This window comes from Trachypithecus francoisi, unplaced genomic scaffold (assembly GCF_009764315.1).
Source record: "Trachypithecus francoisi isolate TF-2019V2 unplaced genomic scaffold, Tfra_2.0 Lachesis_group5, whole genome shotgun sequence".
Lineage (NCBI taxonomy): Eukaryota > Metazoa > Chordata > Mammalia > Primates > Cercopithecidae > Trachypithecus > Trachypithecus francoisi.
This window is the reverse complement of record NW_022681470.1, coordinates 112,266,477-112,292,724: the sequence shown is the minus strand read 5'-3', so window position 1 is coordinate 112,292,724 and position 26,248 is coordinate 112,266,477. Positions and strand designations below refer to the sequence as shown.

The 26,248-nt window shown below is 52.4% G+C and overlaps 2 protein-coding genes across 8 annotated transcripts in view; one reads left to right on the top strand and one right to left on the bottom strand.

Annotated features, from left to right (window-relative positions):
* Nucleotides 1-13,883, bottom strand: part of GNAT2 (G protein subunit alpha transducin 2) — a 16,642-nt gene extending 2,759 nt beyond the window's left edge. Inside the window, exons 1-7 of one of the 2 annotated variants that reach the window (XM_033197211.1) lie at nt 13,745-13,883; nt 7,070-7,240; nt 4,435-4,477; nt 4,015-4,156; nt 2,574-2,731; nt 544-672; nt 206-335 (exon numbers count right to left, since the gene is read on the bottom strand). In XM_033197211.1, coding sequence (XP_033053102.1) covers nt 206-335; nt 544-672; nt 2,574-2,731; nt 4,015-4,156; nt 4,435-4,477; nt 7,070-7,187 — 720 coding nt within the window. In that variant the 5' untranslated portion in view covers nt 7,188-7,240; nt 13,745-13,883. Of the gene's footprint in view, nt 1-205; nt 336-543; nt 673-2,573; nt 2,732-4,014; nt 4,157-4,434; nt 4,478-7,069; nt 7,563-13,744 lie in introns of those variants that run through there. The other variant, XM_033197212.1, reaches the window with a different exon arrangement.
* Nucleotides 13,757-26,248, top strand: AMPD2 (adenosine monophosphate deaminase 2). 6 transcript variants are annotated; one of them, XM_033197205.1, is made up of 20 exons: nt 13,757-13,775; nt 14,415-14,552; nt 15,035-15,541; nt 19,570-19,700; nt 19,928-20,058; nt 20,426-20,494; nt 20,585-20,693; nt 20,983-21,169; nt 21,432-21,573; nt 21,686-21,775; nt 22,031-22,160; nt 22,340-22,534; nt 22,621-22,752; nt 22,879-23,042; nt 23,348-23,474; nt 23,566-23,729; nt 24,037-24,157; nt 24,475-24,648; nt 24,906-25,016; nt 25,138-26,248. In XM_033197205.1, the coding sequence occupies exons 3-20, from the start codon at nt 15,289-15,291 to the stop codon at nt 25,345-25,347; spliced, it is 2,640 nt and encodes an 879-aa protein (XP_033053096.1). In that variant the 5' UTR covers nt 13,757-13,775; nt 14,415-14,552; nt 15,035-15,288; the 3' UTR covers nt 25,348-26,248. The 6 variants fall into 6 exon arrangements, with proteins under 6 accessions (XP_033053096.1, XP_033053098.1, XP_033053097.1 ...); XM_033197207.1 differs by lacking the exons at nt 13,757-13,775; nt 15,035-15,541 and having other exon boundaries at nt 14,075-14,552; XM_033197206.1 differs by lacking the exons at nt 13,757-13,775; nt 19,570-19,700 and having other exon boundaries at nt 14,425-14,552.

Sequence of the window (26,248 nt, the reverse complement as noted above, 5' to 3'; positions counted from 1 at the left end):
CTCACTCTCAGTAAATTTGGAGCTCTAAAATGCTAACCTAGAACCTGCAAAAGAAGTTGTTTTTCTAGAATTATTTGCATGAGACATTGATTGGTCTGCTAGACTGAAATTACCTAAGTTGGGCAGTAGAGTGACACAAGACTTAGAGAAAGGCTCATGGGGAGAACTTGTTCTACCAAAGCTGCTTGGTGCAAGAGCCACTCACCACTTCGTCATCTTCCACCAGCACCATATCATAGGCACTGAGGGCTGCACAGAAAATGATGCAGGTGACTCCCTCAAAGCAGTGGATCCACTTCTTTCTCTCTGATCTCTGCCCTCCCACATCAAACATCCTGAGGGAAGAAGCAGCTATTTTCATAGGTATGCCCAGCATCTGACCCATAGGCCTTTGATGTTCACCCCATGAAGTGGGAGAGGAAAAGGGGGAGAAGCAGAACAGTAATTTAGATTAGGCTTCACCAAAGGCCAAGAAGCCTGCCTGTGCCCCTTTTCGGGATTTCACACGTGTATCCGAGGTGCCCCAGGGAACCATGCACTTACCTGAAATTCAAGTCTTTGACGGAAAACTTGGTTTCAATGATGCCCGTGGTTTTGACTCTGGATCGGAGCACATCTTGCTCACTAGGGAGGTACTCAGGGTCTGTGATTCGTTCTAATTGGTTCAGGTAGCTAGAGAAAAGTGATTAGCATCGGTGACAAATTTTCCACAGACAAGGCTAAGAGATGTGAAAGGTATCTTACCCAAAGTCACACAGCTAATTTGGTGGTAGAAAGCAGGACTAGAAGCCATACTGTTAAATTTAGGATTCTTTCCTTTAAACCTTCATAAGTCATTAACTAGAGGAAATGGGGGATGGACTGAGGAACAAGCCCACTTGTGGCTGGGGTTCCAGTACATTTAAATCAAGTTAGGTAAGTTTTCCTTGGGTTTCCCCTGACTGCAAGCTTTTGTAGATTTTGGAATGAGATTTAGTGGTTTCAGTGGGTGCTAAAAGTTCCATCAAGAGGCAGTAAATTGAAAGAGACTTTAGAGACATGAACCAATGCAACACATGGACTTTGTTTATATCCTGAATCAAACTGGGGAGGAAACATTTGAGATAACCGGGGAAATTTGAAGACCGATTTGGTGATATTTGATGCTATTAAAGAATTTTTAACTATTTGGGTGTAATTATATTCTTTTTATAAAAAGGGCCAATATTTTAGAGATTCATAATGACATTTTTAGCATGAAATGATACCTGGAATTGGCTTCAAAATAATCCAGTAGGGAATGGAGGTAAAATGAAATAAGATTGGCCATGAGTTGATAACTGTTGAGGGGTAATTCATTATATTATTTCTACTTTCGTATATGTTTGAAAGTTACCATAAAAAAGAAAAAGTTAGTTTTTTAAAAGAAAAGGCAGGAGGAAGGCAGATGTGAACTGAGATGACTGAGAGGAGGAGGGAAGCACAAGTAACCCAAGTGCCTGCTGTATGCCAGGCATTTTCATGTGCAGATTCTCGTTTAAACTCCTAAGCCATCAAGTTTCATATCCCCATTTTACAGATGGAGAAACTCAGGAGAGTTAAAGACTTGGCTAGGGTCAAGAGAAATTGTGGTGTATTATGAAAAATATTCAGCTTTGTAGTCAAGCAGCCCAATGTAAATGCAGTCTCTGCCATTTATCTACATGACCTTGGGCAGTTGATTAACTTCTCTGAACTTCAGTTTTTCGTGTGTAAAATGAGGCTAATTAGAAAGGTACCATCTACCTTAAAGTCTTATTGTGTAGATGGGTAAAGGGCCTTGAGATGATATACACAGTACACCTAGCAGTGACTGGGATTTGAGTGCTCTGGGAACAGTAAGTGATAGCATTATTACAAGATTAGGAGACAGATGGTTAGGTTAAATAAACTCAGGTTTGACTTCGAAGCCCATGCTTTTCTATGATCCCATACTGTCTGAGGTAGGATTGATAAATTATGTCCCTTATCTTTTTGGAAGCAGCTTTGCAATGATGGTACTAATTCCTGACCACCTTCCTTTGGTTTGCCCTCGTAGTTTGTGTCCCCTACCTTGGCATCCTGACATAAGATGCTCCAGGTGTAGGAGACTCATTTCTGCTTAGTGGCCTAAGTAGATCCTAGATTACCAGATAGAAAATTCTGCCCTGAAAGAGCCATCATGAATCACATTACTCCTGGGAGAGTGTATGACAGAACTGCAGGGCTATCTTAGGGTTCTGGAAGGAGAGGCTCAGTGTACACCTCAAGAGAACAGGGCTGAGGGCTATGAGGCAGAGCACCTCTTGAATTTTGCATCTTCAGCCTTGTAGGCTGTAGTGAGCCAGTGTAAAGCAATATAAAATAGTGACAACTATGGCAGATCTCCCCATAGCATTAAATTCAAAACATTGCTGAAGCCTAACAAAACAGATCCACAGGCTGAATTCAGTCTGGGTCTCCAGCTTTCAATGCCTGAAATTTTGGGTTGGGTGAGATTTCTCCCAACCAGAGAGAAGACTGGCTAGAAGATTGCTTAAGCATCAACCCACCCTCTCCCCAGTCAAGAGTCTTACTAAGATGCGGAGTCATTGAGCTGGTATTCTGCAGCTCTCTCGAAGCAGGCTTGCACCCCGCCATCCTTCCACAACCTCCTAATGACCTCCACGAGCTCCGGAGGCATGGTTCCCTCCTCAATGGAGTCAGCCAGGTTGTTGAGCTGTCGCCCATCGTCCTGTAATGCAGAAACCTGATTAAGAACTTCACAGGAGTAATAGCTTTCCAAGAGGCTTCTGGGAAGACTGCTGAATGGAGCATTTTACATTACTACAAAGACCTAAGATGGAAGCAATCTCCAGTGAAGATTCTATGTAAGAAAACTACTGAGCCGGGCGCGGTGGCTCAAGCCTGTAATCCCAGCACTTTGGGAGGCCGAGACGGGCGGATCATGAGGTCAGGAGATCGAGATCATCCTGGCTAACACGGTGAAACCCCGTCTCTACTAAAAAATACAAAAAACTAGCCGGGCGACGAGGTGGGCGCCTGTAGTCCCAGCTACTCGGGAGGCTGAGGCAAGAGAATGGCGTGAACCCGGGAGGCGGAGCTTGCAGTGAGCTGAGATCTGGCCACTGCACTCCAGCCTGGGCGGCAGAGCAAGACTCTGTCTCAAAAAAAAAAAGAAAACTGATTAATTTTTGAGTATGCTCCCCAGATGCAGAGGGTGGCACTATACCCAGCCCTGGGATGTGTCTAAAGCAGGGCAGGGGTCCCAGGTATTTCCTCTCTGGAGTTTCTGGCTTCCATCCTTAGTCTGAAAGTTTACCGCCACAAAATGTGGGTCCTCTGCTGCAGAGAGACTGGGAATGTAAAGGCCAGATTGACCATGAAATAGACAAGATAGAAGACAGGGACCCATCACCTTTGTTCTTCAGCGATTTAAAGCTAGAAAAAGGCAAATACTAGAAGTAGGGATTTCACTTACAAAAGTTCCATGGCCAGGAACCCAAGGGTAGCAATTTAAATGTAAAATAAAGTAAAAAAGCAGAGGAAGCTGTGAGCAACTTTATTTTGTAAATATTTCTTATAAAGTAGGGCTTGAGGCCAGGCACGGTGGCGCACGGTGGCTCACGCCTGTAATCCCAACACCTTGGGAGTTTGAGGCCAGAGGATTGCTTAAGGCCAGGAGTTTGACAAAAAAAAAATAGCTGGGCATGGTGGTGCACACCTGTGGTCCCACCTACTGGGGCTGAGGTGTGAGAATCACTTAAGCCTGGGAGGGTGAGATTGCAGTGAGCCATGATCACACCACTGCATTTCAGCTTGGGCGAGAGAGCAAGACCCTGTCCCAGTAAAGATAAGGGTGGAGGTTGCTTACTTCTCCAGGACTGCATTAAGAGATTTGAAACTCAGCGGGTGGGATTTTAGTTACTATTTTTCTTACCCATCTTTCCATATAGGTTGTATGTTTCTTCTAGCCTTTCTGCTTCCACCCTTAACCACGTAATAGTAACCACATACCGCACAGCTTGATTCAGCATAGTCGATGCCCAGTGTGGTCATGGCCCGGATGATAGCCAGGATGGACTGCAGCACATTTCCATAGATGATAGCCTTGAACTCCAGGCATTCTTCTGGTGAATAGCCATCCTGGTGAATGATCCTGCAAGGGGCAGACACTCTGTCTTTAGTTGGACCTGAGTAACCAGACCTAAGGGATTAGGAATTTGGGGGTATTTAAAGGGTCATAAGAATCCTATCTCTCTGTTGCTACTGCTTTATCAAAGTGGAGGGTGGGGGCAAGAGGTACAGATGAGGGGCATTGGAATCAGATCCTTTATACCTGGGCTTCTTGAGGCTAAAGAGCCTTTCACTTTGAATACCTCCACTGGCTGACTTCTTCACCCTATCCCAGTACTTTGGGGCTTTGTTGCTACTCACTTCATCTGTTTGACGATGGTGCTCTTTCCTGACTCCCCAGCACCTGGAAGGAAAAATGCTTATGCTTTCGATTTCCACCAGTTCTCCCCAGCCTTCCAGGAGATGGCTTGGGAGAAGTCAGAGCCACTGCTTGCTTGGGGTTCTTGTTAGAGGAGAATACATAGGGATGACTGCTGCCCTCAATTTCTGGCAGGCTTGAGCTTAGGCCATTCAACCTGGATTTAGAGCAGTTTCTTAACTTCAGTACTATTTAATTTGGGCTGTCTCATGCGTGGTAGGATGTTCAGCAGCATTCCTGGCCTCTACCCACTAGAGGCCAATAGCACCCCACTTCCCTAGTTGTGACAACCAAAAGTGTCTCCAGACATTTCCAGATGACCACTGGGAGTCAAAATCTCCCTGTTGAAAACCACTAACAGGCCGGGCGCGGTGGCTCAAGCCTGTAATCCCAGCACTTTGGGAGGCCGAGACGGGCGGATCACGAGGTCAGGAGATCGAGACCATCCTGGCGAACACTGTGAAACCCCGTCTCTACTAAAAAATACAAAAAAAAAAACTAGCCGGGCGAGGTGGCGGGCGTCTGTAGTCCCAGCTACTCGGGAGGCTGAGGCAGGAGAATGGCGTGAACCCGGGAGGCGGAGCTTGCAGTGAGCTGAGATCCGGCCACTGCACTCCAGCCCCGGCGACAGAGCAAGACTCCGTCTCAAAAAAAAAAAAAAAGAAAAAAGAAAACCACTAACAGATTCAGGGGGAGTCCTTTAACATTTCTCCTCTGTGCCTATTTTTGACTCAGGAGAGTGATCTTGGGGTAGGATTGGAGAGAGCTGGATCATTTCACCAAAATACTATATTTTCATCACCTTGCCGGTTCCCTTTTTTTTTGAGACAGGGTCTCAGGTTTGTAGCTCAGGCTGGAGTGTCATGGTATGATCTCGGCTTACTGCAACCTCGACTTCCCGGGCTCAAGTGATCGTCCCACCTCAGTCTCCTGAGTAGTTGGGATTCCAGGCGTGCGACATCACGCCCAGCTACATTTTTTTTTTTTTTTTTTTTCTTTTTGAGACAGTCTTGCTCTGTCTCCCAGGCTGGAGTGCAGTGGTGCTATCTTGGCTCACTGCAACCTCTGCCTCCCAGGTTTTAAGCAATTCTTCTGCCTCAGCCTCCTGCGTAGCTGGGACTCTACAGGCGCATGCCACCACGCCTGACTAATTTTTGTATTTTTAGTAGAAACAGGGTTTCACTACGTTGGCCAGGCTGGTCTCAAACTCCTGACCTCAGGTGATCCACCTGTCTTGGCCTCCCAAAGTGCTGGGATTACAGGCGTGCACCACTGCATTCAGCCTTTTTTTTTTTTTTTTTTTTTTTTTTTTGTAGAGACAGGGTTTCACCATGTTGCTCAGCCTGATCTTGGATGGGACTAAGTGGGTTTCCTTTATTGACTAAAGTGTCCTAATGTCCTCAGTCACACTCTGCTCTCCCCATCAAAAACTTATACCTTCAATACTGAGTTTATACTACCCTAATGCCTCGACCTCCTCCCACCCTAATGCCTCGACCTCCTCCCATTTCACTTGTGCTTGTTCCCTCTAAACAGCTTATCCTGAATCTAGAAGAAATCTGCTTAGGCTTAAAAGATCTCTCAGTGGCCCCGCCATCTCTGTTTCCCCCTGCGTAACCTCCTGGGCTCCTTAGAGCCTGGGTCCAGCTTACAGAGATATGCTCCTTTAGTGTGTCCTTACTACTGTGCCACAGATCAGCTGGGGGAAAAGAAGGCACCTTAGCCTAGTGCGTCAATTCCCAGATCCCTTATGAGGGCTTGGAAACCCAGCTCAGGCATCTAATCTTCTGCTACATAGACCCCACCTGCTCCAGCTACCCTACTTCTGTGGTACCAGTGGTTTCTTTTCCTAAGCCACATGTCTCAAATGTTCTTGTCTCGGTTTTATTTACAGCCATGATCAATTTCCCTGACAAATTGAGGTGCTTTTATTTTCTCAACACAGACCAATGATCTGCTTAGGAGCTCATCAAGTTGATGAACCTTCCATCTGGCAGGGGCTTTGAAGGTGGCTATTGAATAAAGAGCCAGGAAGGGACACCATTCCTCCTCACTCAGGGCCCCCTACTTCCAGAATTTTTACTGCAAACAAGAAGAAACCACTATACTTGGCAAAAACCAGTGGGACTATCTCTGGGACTGTTGGCACTGACTGTTGGGATTTGTGAGCCTGTTGGTGAGGGAAGGTCCTGTTCTCTTCTGATTTCTTGGCTTAGGGTTCTCTGACTGCAGATTGGGTACAATGTGCAAGTCCAGGGTCCTTGAAGCCTAAAGGATGTGTTAGGTTTGGTTAGATTTGGAAATGGGAGGGTTCATGGTGGCCCTTGCACTATTCCTCACTCAAGAGTAGAAAAATTCTGGAATAGCCTTGGCATTCTGGATCCCCTTGGGGTGGCTCTTTAAGCCCCATATTAACTCAGCTCTAGATCTCCTGATCACCTAGCCTGAGACTGTGTAGAGGACAGGAAAAATGACCTGTCACCCCTCCTTCCCATGGGGTGAGGTAGAACCCACTGACCCTTCAGGAAAGCAGGAATGACCCCTGCCTTCTCTGGCTCATCTTCCAATCTCACTCACCCAGCAGTAGCAGCTTGACAGTCTTGGCTTCCTTATCAGCATCTTCCTGCAGCTTCTTTTCTAGCTCCTTGGACCTCTTGGCCAGTTCTTTGTCCTCAGCACTGGCTCCACTTCCCATCTTTGCCGTCTTGTCACCTTTTTCAGGCCCCTAAACCTTTCTCGTAAAGTTTCCTGTATGTGAGACGGAAGAGAAGGAAAAGAGTTGGAACTGAGTATCCCAACTTGGCTCCCCTAAAAGCTGGTCTGTACAAGGCCAGGTAAGAGAGCAGGCTGTAGGGTCTTGTACTCTGTCTACATTGACTGAGACTCCCTACTCCACCTGGAGACCTACTTCTTAGTCTGGGGATTGTAGCCTTTATATCTAGCAATGTGATAGGTCAAGCCAATTAAGAGCTTTGTCAATATGGCAAGGGGTAAAGACTCAAATGTTTATGTAACTAGGGAAATGATCTGCTGGGTTCTGGCAGAAGGATAGGATGCACAACCACTTCCATCCTTTAAGGGGCTCATCCCCTGAAAGTCTCTTGCTTCCTTGGATTTATTTGCATCATAGAGCTAGAGATTACGGGCACATAGGTAGGAAGCATTCCTTATGTTGAGTCTCCAGATTATGAGGTCTTGGTTTCAAGGGCTTCGGGGTATCAAAGCATACTTGTTTACCATAGGCTGGTCCTGGCAAGGAAATTTGTTTTGGGTGGTGCCCTTCCTTGGGAAGATTAGGAATGTTTCAGGTCCCACAGTGGCTGCTGCTCCAGGAAGCTACTAGCATTGCTCCTTTGTACTGGCCCCTCTCTTTGTACTTCTGTTATTGGCACTTATCATTTCATATTATATGTCGTTTTACAAATCTTTTCCCTCACTGCATTTCTCCCCCTGGAGCTCAACAGACCAAATCTGACTCATCTTTGAACCTCTCAGAACCTGTAGTTTATTCGTGGATCAAAAGGTTTGGTGAATGAGTCAATGTAGAAAAAGGGTGTATGGTGAAAAGAATGGGGTTGCTTCCCTTCGGCCCACTAAAGCCAGCTGAGTCCCAGCTTCACTTCATAAGTGAACTTTGCTGGTATTCAGTGTGGGGTTTGTGCTGCCTCATACAACAATCTCTGCTTCTTTGGGAAATTGGACTCCAGACTCTGGCTTCTCAAAGGTTGGGGCAGCTCTCTCTCCCTCTGGCTCTCATCCCAGCTGCCCTTTCGTGGGGGAAGAATGAGGGTGCGGTCTCGTAACTGCCTCACAGACATTTAGGACTCCACAGGTTGTACTCCTCTATGCCAATTATTTCAGTTGACTTAAATGAGTCTTGCTGGTGGAGCCTCCTCAGGTGGAGATGTTTTAGAATTTTGCTGCCCAAAATGCGGATCAAGAGCCAGCAACATCAGGTCACCCAGAAGCTCATTAGACAGGCAGAATCTCAGGCTTTAACCCAGAACTCCTGATTCACAATCTGCATTTTAACAAGATCTCAGGTGACTCTAAAGACATTAAAGATTGGGAAGCACTGCCCTAGGGAACTGTTTTCCCCTAAACGTACCTAATCCTAAGAATCAGCTGGGTTGCTGGTCTCTGTGTGTCCTCAAGTCTTAGGTGCCACTAACTAGAAGATCACCCTGCTTTCTGAGATGTTAAAATAGTATACATGTTTTTAAAGGGTATGTTAGAATCAAACTCCAGAGCCAGAGAAAATATTTTAAGCTAATACAGGTAGTTATTACGTCTGTGAAGTTTGAAAAACCCTGGCCTGAAACAGTTCTCAACTTTTAGTGTACAGTGGCATTTACCTGGAGTGCTTTTTAAAAAATACTGATTAAATTGGTCTGGAGTGCAGTCCAGGCACAAGAATTTAAAAACATCCCCAGCTGATTCTAGTGTACAGCCAAGGTGGAGAACTGAGCTCGAAGGATGTAATTTGCACTTTCATTTTAGAGCTGGACTTGTGCAGCAGTGGCCAGTTGGGACTGGGATGGTCAGGAGTAGAATCTAGGTCTCCCCGCCTATCAGGTACCCTGAGCCATAGCTAATTCTCTTCCTCCTTCACACCACCTTTCAGCGACTGTCGGGGCTGATGGAGAAATAGGCAGCTGCTAAGGGGCTTTCCATGGTAGCCATGTTTTCCCATCAAATTGGCAAGTGCTTATTGACCTAAGGGAAAACAGGAGAGTCTCTTTGAAATTGTGACTATCTTGGAATCTTCATTATAAGGTTTCAGTAATTATACTCCACTGCTAGATGTGCTGTAGCCTACTCACAATACTGGTAACTCACACTGAGGCCAGAGCTATGGTGAAGGCTACACTGTTCAAGAGGCTGCCTGGAACTATTAATAATTATTATGTTATAGTTATTATAATAACTGCTGAACAATGTAAGTGGCTCATAACAGTTAATTCTCACAATAACTGCTATCGTCCCCAATTTATAGACTAGATTAACAGAGACTTGAGAGTTAAGTAACTCGTTTAAAGTTGGCTGGGCACAATGGCTCATGCCTGTAATCCCAGCACTTTGGGAGGCTGAGGTGGGCGGATCACCTGAGGTCAGGAGTTCCTAGCCAACATGGTGAAACCCTGTATCTACTAAAAATACAAAAATTAGGCTGGGAGTGGTGGCTCATGCCTGTAATCCCAACACTTTGGGAGGCCGAAAGGGGCAGATCATCTGAGGTCAGGAGTTCGAGACAGCCTGGTCAACATGGTGAAACCCTATCTCTACTTAAAAAAAAAAATACAAAAATTAGCCAGGCATGGTGGCAGGCACCTGTAATCCCAGCTACTTGGGAGGCTGAGGCAGGAGAATCACTTGAACCCAGGAGGCGCTGCACTCCAGCCTGGGTGACAGAGCAAGATTCTGTCTGGAAAAAAAAAAAAAAAAGCCCAGCATGGTGGCATACATCCAGCTACTTGGGAGATAGAGGCACGAGAATCGCTTGAACCTGGGAGGCAGAGGTTGCACTGAGCCGAGATTGCGCCACTGCACTCCAGCCTGGGCGACAGAGTGAGACTCTGTCTCAAAAACAAAGAAACAAAGTTATATGGCCTAGTAAACAGACAAACCAGTGATCTTTCTTTCTATTACTCCCACATAAGTAGCCAGAGAGAGAAAGCATGGGCAAATGCATGAACTCGATAACAGCAGCCCTTGTTAAAGGGACCAGTAACTTGTTTCCCACATAGAGAAAGCGGGCTCGTTCCTTTTTCTACTACTACCTCTGCAAACTTCTGTGCTGCTTCTGCTTTGTTCCCTGACCTACTGGGTGGAAGTTCCCCATTCTCACTGGAAAGCTGAGAGAGGGAACTGCTAGCCCTCTCCTGGCCTGAGAGCACAGATCCATTACTGTGCATACATCATCCTGATGCCCGTGACCTCCTGCCTCTGCCTCTGTTGTCAACTCTGTGCCTTTGCTGTAGCTGTTCCGCTTTATGATCACATTTAGGGACAGTTTCCTGATGAAGTAAGTAAGGTATATAGTGCTATTTCCATTTTGGAGGTGAGTGAACTGAAGTACAGAAAAGTGATCCTCACATTAATAAGCAAGGTAGTATCAGAAGCCAAGCCAGAGCTCAGTTGTTTTGATTCACAGCTCTTTATAACCGTATCATTTTGGATGAAAAGTAAATCACTGTTTCTCAGTGATTTGGGCATGTTTCCTGAGTTAAGAGATCTGTCTGACATCCGTGGTAAGCCTTGTCTTAAGTGAACTGTGGGTAAAGACTTGTCCCAGATGGAGTGGGAGGACATGAAGGATGAGGAACTACCTTCAGGACCTTCCAGTCCATAGGCAGAGGTGGGGGAAATTCACAGAAAAACAAATTAGTGAAAGGGATACTGCAGTAGTGCTGGGAAATTCAGAGCTGTTTAAGACCTAGCATTCACCCCTGGTAGGAAAGGCAATTAAACACACAGCTGACTGTCAGATGGACGAATTCTAGGGCAGAAGAAAAAAAAGGGTGATCGTGAAATGAATATACTTTCCACAGAGAAGCAGAACAACAGTGGAAATGGGAGATTAGTGTTTTGGGGAAAGGAAAGAGCATGAAAAAAGAGGTAGAGGTACAAGGTACAAGGTGTGCTCAGAGAAGACCTGGACTTTGATGTGACTGGACTGGAGTGAAAGGTGCATGGAGTGGAGGGCTGGGAGGTGAAGATAAGGACAAGAAAGGGAAATAGGAGCCAGCTAGTGAAGCGCCTTCAATGGCAAGGGGTTTGGCTAAAATTCACTGGGGTCTTATAAACAAGTACAGATGGAAACAGCTGCATGGTGCTATAAACACAATGCTGGGTGACTGAGGTGGGGGGTAGAGGGAGCTGGCTGCTGGGAGAAGCTGAGAAAGCAGAGCTGCACAGCTTATTTCTAGAAGGGCCTAGGCATAAGTTATGGTTTGGGAAATTGCCCTGGCCAAGGACCTTTTTGGAGATGCAGATATTCTCTCCCAAGTTTAGTATCTGTGAAGATTGTTCTGGCCTAGCTAGGGAGGCTGACATCACAGTGAGCTGAAGTCCAGAAGCAAAGAAAAGCAGTTCTTCAGAGAAACAGGAGTGCACCATAGTTAGGGAGCTGGGATTCCAGGAGGGTCAGTTAAGGAGCCATATGGGGAACAGGCTAGGAGGGGAGGAAGCTGTGTTTGGAGCTAGGGAAGATCCCACAGGCTCAAAAGCAATGTTAAGACCTCAGTGTGAAAAAAGCCCAGGCCATAGGATGACTCACGCCTTTATTTCCCAAGCTCTATTCTGCATAGACAATGAAACCTCACTGAGATTCTTGCTGGTATTGAGTGGGTGGAGGGACTGATGCTTAACTGTAATCAGGGCTGACTTCCTAGCAGCGACAATACACCAGATGACCTGGAAATAGGGGAGGGTTATAGAGTGAGGGGTGTGTTGCAGATGGGACTAGGGGACTAGCATAAAGGGACTAATGAACTGGTTTGCCTGGGCTGGGTGGAGGGCAAGGATTGCCACCTATCGGCTGCTGAGGTAGGTAGGTCTGCATTAAACAGGATGCTCAAGAGGCCTGGCCCAATGCAAGATACTATCTTCAAAACTATGTCAACATTTGCATCTTATCAGAAGATACATGACATTCTATGTAGTTACATGGTACTTGATTTTTGAGATTCATTTTATTCATTCTTGAGAGTCCGTCAGCCTCAAAATCCCTAAGGGCCCCAAGACCAATTCAGTGGGCCATAAATGTAAACAGACTAGTTTAAGTCTGGGGTTAAGACCCAGGAAAGTCTGGGTTGGGGGGACTGTGGAGTCAATTATGGATTTTTACAGATTTTTGTTGATTTCTAGTCCCTTGATTATAAAAGTTATGGGTATGTATGATAATTTTCAAAATGCAAATAAATAAATATAACCCATAATTCCATCACTACAGATAATCATTGGTAAACTTGTTGGTGTGTTTCTTTTCTACCCATGTATATCTTGGACCATTCTGTATATAGTGTTTTGCATCCATTCTTTTACCTGACTTTATATTGTAAACATTTCCACATCATTAAACATTTCTCCAAGAACAATTTTTAATGGCTATATTTCATGGTATGAATCTTACATAAACATTCCCCTACTGTTGGGCCTTTAAAGTGTCTAACTTTCCTATGCAATACACATTGTGGTGCTGAGCAACTTTTTGCATACGTATTTTTCTGGCAGCTCTTTTTAGAAAAACTCCAGAAAATTGATTACTGGGTCAAATAATAAGAACCTTTTCGAAACTTTTGATTATATATTCCCAGATGGCTTTCAGAGAGATTATATCAGTGTTCAAGGCCACCAGTAATGTGTGTGCACATGTACGTGTATGTGTGTCTCCCATCTCACTAACTATACCCTTGCCACCTTCATTAGTGTTTGTTTTTTTGTTTTTTAGTCTTTGCTATTTTGATAGGTAAACCTGGTTATCTCTGTTCTCTTTTTAGTTTTATGGATTCTGTGTGAGGTGAAGAGGCCAAGTTTTTTTAAGTTTGTTCAGGGAACAGTAGACAGGGATCAATGCAAGTGGCACCGGATGCAGGTGGAGCACAGGGTTCAAGGTCCAGAATCCAGCGTGGGGAGAGAAGAGGCAGGCAGAGTCTGGGAAGGAACTTTGCTGTGGGGGTGGTGAGAACTGGGAGGAGCCAGACAAACAGCATTAGAACAACTGGGTTTGGGGAGCAAAGGCCTCCTACAAGAGGGAAAATAGGGAAGAGATGAATTCCTGCTAATGCATTTAATTATATTCAGTGAAGTCTCAGGGACTTCCCTCCACAAGTTCCCTTTAGGTCGGATTTTCTACCTCTTGGCAGTGGGGATGCTTGTTGGATAGGATGTCTGCAGACCCCAGAACGGCTGTAAGTGAATCAACCTGTGAGTGTCAATAGAGAACCAAGGCCAACGCTAAAGCAATGGTAATACATGAATATTGAGTACTAACTACAGGCCAGGCACAGTTCTAAGCAGTTAACTTATATTAACTCATTCATCTTAACCACCATATAAAGCAGGTACTCTTACACTCATTTTACGGAAGAAGCAGAAGCACAGAGAAGTTAGGTAACTTGCCCAGTATCAGTCAGGAAGTAGGTGAAATCTGGATTTGAACGCAGACATTCTGGCTAGAGTTAAAGCTCTTAACCACCAAATACAGAAATGTGGGAAGGGGAGCCAGAATTGCAGGGCACAGCCTCCTACCTATGCCGGCCGGAAGAAAACAGATGACCAGGTGAGATTGCAGGGGCAGGACTTCTGCTTAAAATGAATCCTGGGACGATAACAACAGCTACCTTTCACTGGGCCCTGACTTCGTGCCAGGCACTGTGTAAAGAGACTTTACGTTTAATCTTCACAGTAACCCCTTTGAGTGAGGTACTGTCATTACCCCATCTTACGGATGAGGAAGCTGACCCACGAAACTGGCCCAAGAGCCAGGGTCAGCTCAGGCCAGCCCTACCGCGGTGTGGTGGCTGCCCACGTGGCGCCCAGGAAGAGAAAAAAATAGCGAGGCGGGGTCGGCAGGCGGAGGCGGGGCCAGGCGGGGGCGGGGGCGGGGCCAAGGGCCGCAGAGCCTGGCGCGGAGCCGGCGAGATTTTCGTGGGGTCGCACCTGTTGCGTGACTCCCCCACAGTCCGGCCGCGGGAGTCCGACCCTGAATGCCCAGGGAGTGTTGAGAGAAACCTGGACGAGTTCCGGGTCCCGCTCCCTTGGGAGCACGTGGCCTACCCGTCTCTCGATTGCGATTGCGGGGTTTGGGTGGTCGCGACACCGGGGTCGCCTTGAGGCCACTCTGGCTGCCGAGATCTGCGGGAGTCCACCTCCGGCCAGCTGGCAATTTTGAAAGACTGCCTTACTTTCCCCATCTCAGTGCCAGGGCAGGGGCCCTTGGAGTGACTTGGCCGGAGTCTGAGGCCCGACCACCCTGCCCTCTCTCAGGACCCGGGCTTTCTGCTGTGCAGACCCTCGCGGGCAGCCTCCCCTCGGAACTCGGACAGCATGGCCTCAGGTGAGTGTGTGTACGTGTGTTGGAGGGAGGGTCTCTGGGACAGAGAAGTGCTGTGGCCAGGGTGACAAGAGGGTGGGAGTCACAGCACAGCAGCAGGACGTAGGGAAGGCGGTCAGCTCTTCCTACCAGGGCCTGGGGAGCAGAGCCAGAGTGTGCAGAGACAGAGGAAAAATCCGAAGAGGCTAGGGTCTCTGTCACAGACCCCCAGACAAGGGGGTCTCCTGGCCTTCCTGCCTTCCTAGGAGGTAGCTATTTGGCGACGGTGGAATTTTCCCAAGACAGGCCCCTCCCTCCTGGGCTGGGATTCTCGGTTCTTCCGCCTCCTCCCAGAGCTGAGCTACCCCCGGAGCTGAGGGTCAGATGTGGAAGGAAAGTGGGTGCTGGGTTTTCACGGAGTATGCCATCCCTGCCCCGGGAGGACTGTGTTTGAGCTTGGGCTCGCTCGCTGCTGAATTCCTATTTGTTATTCTTTTTTCTTCCAGACTAGCTGGAAGGACCAGCTAGCCTGGACTTTGGCTTCTTTGCCCGGGAGCCCTGGCATAATGGGGTGAGGGCTCTTGGTGGGTTAGTGGAGAGCTGGGGGCTGGCCCTTCCCCATCTTCTTTTCCACCCACTCCCTCCCCCGCCCCCCGCCAAGCCCAGCCACCATCAGTCACGTCACTCCTGGGACTGAGGAGGGAGGGGAGGGATAGGGGGCAGAGATGGAGGCCCCACTCCCCGAGGTTGCCTAGACAACATGAGAAATCGTGGCCAGGGCCTCTTCCGCCTGCGGAGCCGCTGCTTCCTGCATCAGTCACTCCCGCTGGGGGCGGGGCAGAGGAAGGGGTTGGATGTGGCAGAGCCAGGCCCCAGCCGGTGCCGCTCAGACTCCCCCGCTGTCACCGCCGTGGTCCCAGCCATGGCATCCTATCCATCTGGCTCTGGCAAGCCCAAGGCCAAATATCCCTTTAAGAAGCGGGCCAGCTTGCAGGCCTCCACTGCAGCTCCAGGTGAGTGTGTGCTTCCTGGCCTCAGGATAGATGCTGGGCTCTGTCTTGCCACCTCTTGCCCAAGCTGCTGGTCCCCTCAGAGGAGGACACCTCCTCTGGTATCCTCTCTGTGGTGATGCCTCTTAACCTCAGTCCCAGGGACAGCCGGCTTGGAAGGTGGGGTGAGGGGTGGCTGGGGGGTGGGGGTGGATCTGAGATATCTGTGCCAGGGATGCTGTCCTCTGTCACAAGGAGTGGGCATGGTGTGGGTGCAGCAAGAGGTGTGTGTGCACACGTGTCAGCGTGTGCATGTGCTAAGACTGCGTGTGGAGCATGTGTGAATGGAGTGGGGGTGTGTGGGACTGTTTTGTGGACTGGCCACTCTGGTGCCTGTGCCTTTACCAGACAGGCTCAGGCTGTTCTGTGACTAGTTCCACTTTTTAGGACCTCACATCTAGATCCCCCTCACTGGGGGTCTGACATCTGGGCACAACCATTGTTGGCTGGCATCCCACAACTGGGGGCTTGACCGTATCTATCGTTTGCTATTTGCTCGTTCCTTGTCTATGTCATGAGCCTCCTTAGGAGTATGGGGTGTCCTTGGCCAGGTCCGTGCAGGCTTCAGACAGGGGCTGCCGCCCGCACTGCGTGTGCTCCTGCACCCTTTGGTTCGTCTCTCACTCTAGTAAGCATCTCTGCATCATTTGGAGCAGGCAGCGAGGTGCGGCAGTGCCTGTCTCAGTGAGGGCTTGGCTGCCTGGCTCTGTGCTTGCAGAGGGCTGTCTGCCTGCTGTCTGCTCCCAGGCCTTGCGGCTAAGGAAAGACCCAGCCTGACTTTGATGACCAGATCATGCTGACTGCCCCACCCTTGCAGCTGTCTGTAGCTATAGCCCTATTATGAACCTCCTATATTTTCTTGTTTCATTGAAGATGCCTGGTGCATGGTCTGTACTGTCCTGAGGGTGTTCTCTGTGCCCAGGTCTGTGCCATCCAGAAAGGGTGTCCCCTGGGTGGGGCCCTCCCTGCCCCTGTTTGGTTCAGCAATAGGGCAACTGATACGGATCTAGCCCAGAACTGGAGACCCTTCAGTGGTCAGATGGTAAGAGCATTTGACACTTGTGGGGTCAAAGCCGTGGACACCCCTGTACCTACTGAGGCAGTCCTGGCAGTGTGTGAGGGGCTCCTGGTCGAGAGGGCAGATGGGGTGCTCAGAATCTCAGAGTTGGTGGGAGTGGCTCTGGAGCGGCCCACTCTGGCTTTTGCTTGGCTTCTCTGTAAGTGTGGGTGTATGTGTGTGGTGCTGGCCCCTAGAGAAAGGACCAGTAGGCAGCTGAGTCCTCTAGGCCTAGCCTCTGAGAACGTAGAGGTTACTGCCTGTGTGTCACCTTCAGTGAGCCTGTGGCAGCCCTGGAGAGTGGCCTGGCAGGCTGGGGGAATGGCGTTGGCTGTTGGAATCTGTCCTGCTCACCCCAGGACTGCTGTGGAGCCCCAGACCCCTGTGCTAGGAGAGGGGGTTGAGATTTAGGCCTTTGACTCAACTCCTGCTAACCCAATATGAACCAGCCATGGAGGTCTGTGGTCGGCCTCCCCTAGATGGAGTTAGAAGTGGTCTGGGGCCATATGTAGGGAGGAGGTGTGTAGAATCAGGGTTCTTGGGCAAGAAAAGATCTTACACTCTGGGGGTGAGGCAGGTTCCCCTCTTTTCTTCCTCTTTCTACTTTGTCCTTTTCCAAGTAAGAGATAGAGTAACCCCATCCCCACCCCTGCCAAGTTCACTTCACTGCCCTTTACTGGCCTATTGCCTTCACCCTGCACTGGGCCCAGAGAACCTCCCCCTGTCCTCAGTGGGCAGAGCTACAAGTAGGATGTATTTTGAGGGTCCCAGGAGTTCATAATTGCAGTCCTCGCCTCAACACAGAGCCTGGTGTTTTGCAGAACACTTGCAGAGCCATTATCTCTGTGAGCCTTATGGCAGTTGTGGCTAGGCAGGGAAGGCAGCACTTACTGCCCCACTTGTAGATGAGGACCCAAAGCCTTCCAGTGCTAGGTAGAGACATGCCTGGAAGCAGGAACAGAATCAGACCCATGCCCTCCAAATTCTAGCTCCCTTTCTCCCAAACTTATTCTGGACAGTTTGTCCCGTCCCTGATGATAGGCTTGGATCAGGGATTGCAAGTCTAGGGGCCTGTGAACCAGCTCCCTGAGCAGCTGGGCAGCGGGGAAGCCTCAGTGACTGGCCCCTACCTAGACTGGGCCATCTCCTCAACTGCCAGTTAGCTTCTTCCCCAGCAAAGGCCCTGTCTCTCGTAAGGGACCCCATAGTCAGGGCCCAGAGGACAGTGGTGAGCAACAAGGCCACGGCCAGGGGAGGCTGACCTGGGGCTGTGGGTGTGGAGATGAGGAGGGCTGTTCCCTTCCTTTTTCTCCCCTCTTACTCTTTGGCCAGCCAGGCCCTGTCCACTGACTGTCCCCTAGGGCAGTGGATTTTAAGGAGGCTTGGCTCCTCCCTGTCGGCCTGCCCTGCCCAAATCAGCCTACCCTGCTACTCCCCCTTAGGAGCCTCACATCTGGCTGGGTCCTCCCTGGCACTGTAGAGGCCCTCTTCAGTTCTGGAGTTCATCTTATCTCCCAACTCTGATGCTCCTTTCCTTGGTTTCTGGGCTCCCTTGAACTCCCCTAGCTCTGTGCTCACGGCCATCTCAGGGTCTCCCCTGCTTGCAGCTGCACTTGGTACAGCCTGTGCCAGCCCCTGAGGGACTGGCTGCAGCTTCACTGGCAAACAGGCGGGCAAGGGGCACAGGGCTGCTGGCTGGAGCTGCCTGCACTCTGCAGGTAGGGTTCAGGCAGGGCCCAGGGTGTGCAGGGGACGGGGTCTTGGATCTGGGGAAGGCCCCTCCCTCTTCCCTTCGTCCAGCTTTGGGACCAGTCCTGGAGTATTGGGAAATGGGTGCAGAGACTTTAAGGCCGGCTATCCAGGCAGATCCTGTAATCCTTCCCTAAGCCAGGGTGGAGGGTGCTGGAGGGGAGCACTCCTTATAGCCGGCTGAGAGAGGCAGTTTGGGTGTGGAAGGCTTCCCACTGAGGAGCTGGGGCTGCTGAGCCCAGGGAGGGTCCTTCGGGGTAGGCTGGAAGCCTTGGCAGCCCCCACAGATCGGCGGCTTCACGGCCCTCTGGTGCCATCCTCCGGGTGGCACAGATGAAAAGTCTAGTCTTGATGGAAAAAGACCCCTGGCTTCTGACACTCCATTCCCCAGGGCCCTCTGTGGTGCCCCCAGCCCAGATCCTGGAGCCTGAGTGACATAGACTGTTTGTGGCAGCTCCTTTTAGAGGGGCAGGCCAGGCCACATTTTGGCAGCCGCGGGGCCCTAGGGGAGAGGGCAGGCCTCCAGGGAGGAGGTGGGGTTCCCCTGCCAACCAGGCTTTCCACTTCCTCTCCTCTTCCCTTGAGGGCTGGTCCCCAGGTCACAGCTGAGCAGCAGCTGTGGCTTTTCTTGTGCTGCACAGGTCCAGGATGTCAGGCGCAGGGCCCTGCCCCTTTGACTGGAGAATCTGCTAGTCCAGGGGCGGGTCTGATCCTGGGTTGCCTGCCCTGGGAGCTGCAAGCTGGGGGTCCCTGGTGTGGCTGCCTGGTCCTTACCAAGTGCCTGGTGTGTGTCTCTGGGGGTGTCTGTGCGTACGTGCATGTGTGCGCACATGTACACGTGCACCTGCCTCTGAGAGGTAGTCATGTGGAGATTCTCATGGCCTCAGGGAGCAGGCTCTAGTCTGGGATTCAGTTCTCATTTGTGGAGGTAATGAATCTACTTGTTCTAGGGGCAGACTCAGAATCCCCACCCCGAGCCTGAAATGGTGAGGGGTCCTTGTGTTAGAGGTGAGGGTGAGCCCTTTGGGAGCCACACACACACAGGCCTACTCCTCAGCTCCTGAGGAAAGACTGCCCTCTTTCCTGACCCTGGGCTCTCTCGGGAGCTGGCCTAGTCAGGGCAGGGGCCCAGGGCTTTCAGGGGCTGCCCCTCCACCCTTTGACCCTGGCATCACTGTCTCTGCAGAGGCTCGGGGTGGTCTGGGGGCCCCTCCGCTGCAGTCTGCCCGATCCCTGCCGGGCCCCGCCCCCTGCCTCAAGCACTTCCCGCTCGACCTGCGCACGTCTATGGATGGCAAATGCAAGGAGATCGCCGAGGTATCACCTGGCACCACCCGCACCCTCACCCTGTGTCTCCATGCCCTGCCTCTGCTCCCCACACCCCTCACCTCAGCTGTCCCCTCACCTCACGTTTGGCTGTCTCCTGATCCTCAGCCTCTCCCAGGTACCCCTGGTCCTGCTGCCCTCACCCCACCCTTAGACTCTGTAGGAGAGTGCCCGAGGGCGGAGGGCCAGCCATGCTGACCTTCCTTCCCTCCCCCCAGGAGCTGTTCACTCGCTCACTGGCTGAGAGTGAGCTCCGCAGTGCCCCGTATGAATTCCCCGAGGAGAGCCCCATTGAACAGCTGGAGGAGCGGCGGCAGCGGCTGGAGCGGCAGATCAGCCAGGATGTCAAGTGAGCCCAGCAGGCAGCTGCTTAGTCTCCCTCCATACCCGTCCAGACCCTTTCAGAGCCCCTTCTCTGCCTCTTTCCCTCGCGCCCTCCCTTGGGGGGTCTGCACTGGGAGCATAGAGTGGGCTTTGGAGTCGGGCTGCTGGGTTCTGTTCTGTCTTCTAGCCGCCAGTGTGGCTGGGTCATGTTGCTTCACTTATGGGTCTGCTTTCTCATCTCTAAAGTGGGTGAGAACAGCACAGGGTTCTGCAGCTCTGCCTTTGAGGATCACATGTGACAACATGTGCACAGCACCTAGTGTGGTGCTGGGACCTGGGAGCAAGGGCCGTCCCTCCTGATCTGCCTGACCTCTCACCCCTTTTGCCTCTAGGCTGGAGCCGGACATCCTGCTTCGGGCCAAGCAAGATTTCCTGAAGACAGACAGTGACTCGGACCTACAGTGAGGAGGGCAGAGGGGCACAGGGGATGCGGAGCTGGAGTCTGCCCTTCTGCCAGCTCCAAACCCCTCCCTTGAATGCACCCCCTGCAGGCTCTACAAGGAACAGGGTGAGGGGCAGGGTGACCGGAGCCTGCGGGAGCGTGATGTGCTGGAACGGGAGTTTCAGCGGGTCACCATCTCCGGGGAGGAGAAGTGTGGGGTGAGTATGGGGTGCACGTGGGGCAGGGCCTTGAATCTCCATGTCTTAGTGGCTCCCCCACCTGGAGACCTAGGGGTGGGGGCTGGAGAAGGTGTTTCTCTCTCCAGCAGCTGGAGGGGCAGAGGGGCTGGCTGGGAGCCACTTGATGTGCTGGACCAGGGTGATCTGAGTATTCCTGGGGGCCAGGGCCTGTGGGAGGTGAGGATAGTTTGGGGTCTGAGATAAAGCCTCAGGGAGGAGGTCTCTGAGTCCGAGACTAAGGATGGTGATTGCATGTCCTCATCTTCAGGTGCCATTCACAGACCTGCTGGATGCAGCCAAGAGTGTGGTGCGGGCGCTCTTCATCCGGGAGAAGTACATGGCCCTGTCCCTGCAGAGCTTCTGCCCCACCACCCGCCGTTACCTGCAGCAGCTGGCTGAAAAGCCTCTGGAGACCCGGACCTATGAGCAGGGCCCCGACACCCCTGTGTCTGCTGGTGGGACCCCCCATCTCTGCCCCACCCCATGTGCCCTAACCTCCTGGGCTTCCTCAGCCTAGTGCCTGGGCACCTCTGCCCTGCCTGCCTCTCCCTACACCCAGCCTCATTCCAACCTCTTGGTGTGCAGGGGTGGAGGTTGGGCAGGAGCTGTCTGACCTACTGGGTCTTCAACATCTCTTGCCCTCCGTGGGGACTTTGGGTTGGGCAGTGGGTGGCTTGGAAGAGCTCTGCTCTGACTTTACCCTCCTCACCCCTGCAGATGCCCCGGTGCACCCCCCTGCACTGGAGCAGCACCCGTATGAGCACTGTGAGCCAAGCACTATGCCTGGGGACCTGGGCTTGGGTCTGCGCATGGTGCGGGGTGTGGTGCACGTCTACACCCGAAGGGAACCTGACGAGCAGTAAGAGGGGTGTGATGTGTGTTGGGGGGATGCAGCGTGGGAGGTTGCATTGGCTTGGGAGAGGCCACAGGCCTCAGCTTGCTCTCCTCACCCAAGCTCCCCTCCATGCCAGTTGCTCAGAGGTGGAGCTGCCATACCCTGACCTGCAGGAATTTGTGGCTGACGTCAATGTGCTGATGGCCCTGATTATCAATGGCCCCATGTGAGTCCCCTGCCATCCCAGACACTTAGCTTGCCTCCTAGCCCAGATTCTCCAGCCCCAGTTCTGCCCCAGACTCCCATCACCTGGTGTCTTGCCCTTCCTAGTTGCTGAGCCCTCTACTTGCCTGCAGTCTACTGGCCTCTTGGCAGCCTCCATCCTTACCCTCCCACCTGCTCCCTCTGATCTGCTACCCGAGCCCTCCCCAGGTGCCTCCCTTCAGGGTCTAAGTCCCTGCCTTGTTCTTCTCATGCCCAGAAAGTCATTCTGCTACCGCCGGCTGCAGTACCTGAGCTCCAAGTTCCAGATGCACGTGCTACTCAATGAGATGAAGGAGCTGGCCGCCCAGAAGAAAGTGCCACACCGAGATTTCTACAACATCCGCAAGGTGGGCCCTGACCCCGTGACCCTCTCCATGTCCTCATCCCACACCTCTGCCTAGCCTCCCCTTCAAGGGCCAGGCCCCCCACAGAGCATCCAGTACAGAGGGTCCTTTCCCATCGCACTGCCCTGGGCCCCAGACTTTCCTGGCCTCTGGTGGATCAGCAGTGCCCTGCTCCATTCCAGGTGGACACCCACATCCATGCCTCGTCCTGCATGAACCAGAAGCATCTGCTGCGCTTCATCAAGCGGGCGATGAAGCGGCACCTGGAGGAGATCGTGCACGTGGAGCAGGGCCGTGAACAGACGCTGCGGGAGGTCTTTGAGAGCATGAATCTCACGGCCTACGACCTGAGTGTGGACACGCTGGATGTGCATGCGGTCTGTGCCAGTGGTGTGGGCTGTGGGACTGAGTCAGTCCGGGGACCAGGAGTCAGGGGTGACCTGAGCCTTCCCACGTCCCCCAGGACAGGAACACTTTCCATCGCTTTGACAAGTTTAATGCCAAATACAACCCTATTGGGGAGTCCGTCCTCCGAGAGATCTTCATCAAGACGGACAACAGGGTGTCTGGGAAGTACTTTGCTCACATCATTAAGGTAAGGAGGCCACCTTCCCTGCCAAGCCTCGAGCCTGAGGGTCTGGGGGCTTTTAGGGGGTGAGACTCAAGGAGGGTGGGCAGATGACCCCCTGAAGAGCTCTGACTCCGCTCACCTCATGTCTAGGAGGTGATGTCAGACCTGGAGGAGAGCAAATACCAGAATGCAGAGCTGCGGCTCTCCATTTACGGGCGCTCGAGGGATGAGTGGGACAAGCTGGCGCGCTGGGCTGTCATGCACCGTGTACACTCCCCCAACGTGCGCTGGCTGGTGCAGGTGCCCCGCCTCTTGTGAGTGTCCCTTGGAGTGGGAGGGGAACCTGTGGGGTCATGTTCAAGGGGTCAGGGCCTGCCTCCTGCCCTTCTAGGATGGCTGAACCTCCCTTGTCCCTGCCAACCCTTCTGAGTGCAAGGAAGGGCTTCCTGGTCCCACCCATGGTCTGTCCAGCCTGGCCCACCTGGGTATCTTTGCTTTCCCATTGTGGTTCAGATGCGCCCCTATGCTCTTGGGCCGAGCTCTGACCCTTACTGGCCTGCTGGGTTTCCTCCCATTGGCCCTGACTTGCACATGCCTGCATGTTATATCTCGCCTGCAGTGATGTGTACCGTACCAAGGGCCAGCTGGCCAACTTCCAGGAGATGCTGGAGAACATCTTCCTGCCACTGTTCGAGGCCACTGTGCACCCTGCCAGCCACCCGGAGCTGCATCTGTTCTTGGAGCATGTGAGCGGGCAGCACAGGGCTGGGTATGGGGAGCACAGCCAGCTTCACGTCCAGCTGCAGCTCTGGGTCTGACCCCAGGGTTCTGTATTAGGTGGATGGTTTTGACAGTGTGGATGACGAGTCCAAGCCTGAGAACCATGTCTTCAACCTGGAGAGCCCCCTGCCTGAGGCGTGGGTGGAGGAGGACAACCCACCCTATGCCTACTACCTGTACTACACGTTTGCCAACATGGCCATGTTGAACCACCTGCGCAGGTGCCTGCACCACCCTATGTCTGTTTGCTGTGCCGTCTCTTGCCCAACAAACTTCACTCTTGGCACCTTGGGCTGGGGCCACTAGACCTCTGACCCACCTGTTGCCTGGACTAGATGGGTTCTTTCTCTGCCCTTGGAGCTACATCTCTCACCCCTCACAGCCAGTAACCTACCCCTGTCCCCCTTATCCCAGGCCTGCATAGTTATCGGCTGGAGGACATAGGTAGGCTGGGTTGGGAGGTCAGGGGCTCCAGTGAGCCCAGGTGATCCCAGGCTCAGGAGCTGACACCGTCTTCGTGTCCCCCAGGCAGAGGGGCTTCCACACGTTCGTACTGAGGCCACACTGTGGGGAGGCTGGACCCATCCACCACCTGGTGTCAGCCTTCATGCTGGCTGAGAACATTTCCCACGGGCTGCTTCTGCGCAAGGTCAGGATCTGCACGCCCAGCCTTCCCTCCCAATTATTCACCTTCCTCTGAACCGTTCGGGCCCCTTCAGTAACCGATCCTCCTCCCACCCAGCCCTCAGATTAGATTCTGCCTTCCCAATGTAACTACCCTTCCCCCGCCCCAGCCTCCAGCCTGGGGCCCCAACTTGGATTTTGACTAATTCACCCTTTGCACATCAGGCCCAGCCTGGATTCTCCTCCCCCTTCCCTCTGCTGTGGCCTGGACCCCCAGAATCACTGTGCCCTGCCCAGCCTCGAGGCCACCTGACAGGCCCTCCCTCCCTGTTGCCTGCCCAGGCCCCCGTCCTGCAGTACCTGTACTACCTGGCCCAGATTGGCATCGCCATGTCCCCGCTCAGCAACAACAGCCTCTTCCTCAGCTACCACCGGAATCCGCTACCGGAGTACCTGTCCCGCGGCCTCATGGTCTCCCTGTCCACTGATGATCCCCTGCAGTTCCACTTCACCAAGGTCAGAGCCCAGCAGGCAGCCAGGCAGGCGGGCGGGTCCCAGGACGCTGGGGTCTTTCGGGTTGGTGGGGGCGGGGTCTCTTGGGTTGGTGCTGCCCCCTGGTGGTAGAGCATAGCAGGCCAATGGACAAGTCCTATGGAGTTGGGGGGTTGGGCGGATGGGGGGCGGGGGTGGGTAGAGCATGTGGGGAGGCGGGGGAAGGGAGGCAGGGGCAGCTAGCCAGGACGCACTCATCTGAGGGAACCTGGCCCGTGCAGGAGCCGCTGATGGAGGAGTACAGCATTGCCACCCAGGTGTGGAAGCTCAGCTCCTGTGATATGTGTGAGCTGGCCCGCAACAGCGTGCTCATGAGTGGCTTCTCGCACAAGGTACTACGGCGCCTACCTGGACCTTGGCATGGCATCCTGACCTGTCCCTGGGATGGCTTGGGGTGGGGCACGGCCCCTCAGCACTGGCTGCAGCCCTGCCCATTACCCCTGCTCCCTGCAGGTAAAGAGCCACTGGCTGGGACCCAACTATACCAAGGAAGGCCCTGAGGGGAATGACATCCGCCGGACCAACGTGCCAGACATCCGCGTGGGCTACCGCTACGAGACCCTGTGCCAGGAGCTGGCGCTCATCACGCAGGCAGTCCAGAGTGAGATGCTGGAGACCATTCCGGAGGAGGCGGGTATCACCATGAGCCCAGGGCCTCAGTGAGCCTGGTCCATGAAGTGCCCACCACATCGCAGCACTTTTACCACGTTTTGTCCTCAGACCCCTCCCATGCTGTGTGGTCTCTGCATGTCTCCGTTCTTGTCTGTCTCTGTCTTGCATGTCTCCGACCATGTCACTGTCCCTGAGCCGCCCAGTGAAAGCAAAGCCTGGGAATCTGCTCGTTGTTGTTTGGGCTCAGGTAGCACCTGACAGCCCAGGTATTGAGGGTCCCCCCTGCTGGTGGCCCTGTCCTGGGGTCCTCAGAAGCCTGACTGTCCTACGGGCTTCTCCAGTGTCCATAGGGGCTTGGGATGGTTGTGGGGGGCTGGCCCCTCTAACCTTTCAGGTCCTTCCTGGACAAATCTAAGCCTTGGCCAGGGCTGGAGTTTAGGCCCCTGTCTTGTTCATGTAACCGAGGGGCAGGCGGGGGACCTGTACACCTCTGCTGTGGGCACGTGGCTCCTGAGGGTCTGTGGAGCTCCAACAGCTCTGCACTGCCTAGAGCTGGGCTGAGAGCTCAGTCACAGCCCCGGGCTTCCTGGCCTAAGTGGGTAGACGCAGGTGGCAGAGGTGCTGGACCACATCTCCGCCAAGTCACTGCCCAGCAGCCTTCTCCGTCCTATCCCCAGCCCACGTGCTCCTTGGGTGTCAGCTTCCTGTGCCTCTGTGGGAGAGGGCAGCTGCCTTGTGTTATGTCTGGGGCCACGGTCGCTGCAAGGTCCTGGATCTGCCACTCAACCCTGGGAGTGGTGTTCCCAGTGTGACTGCCAGAGCTTTGACCAGATCCTGATCCCAGCTGGCCCCTGTGTTATGTTCTGGACCGAGGCCTTTGCTGTGAACTGCAGTGTTTCATACGACCCATCTTTCCTAGTGCATGAGAAATAAAGATTATTTAATTAATGAA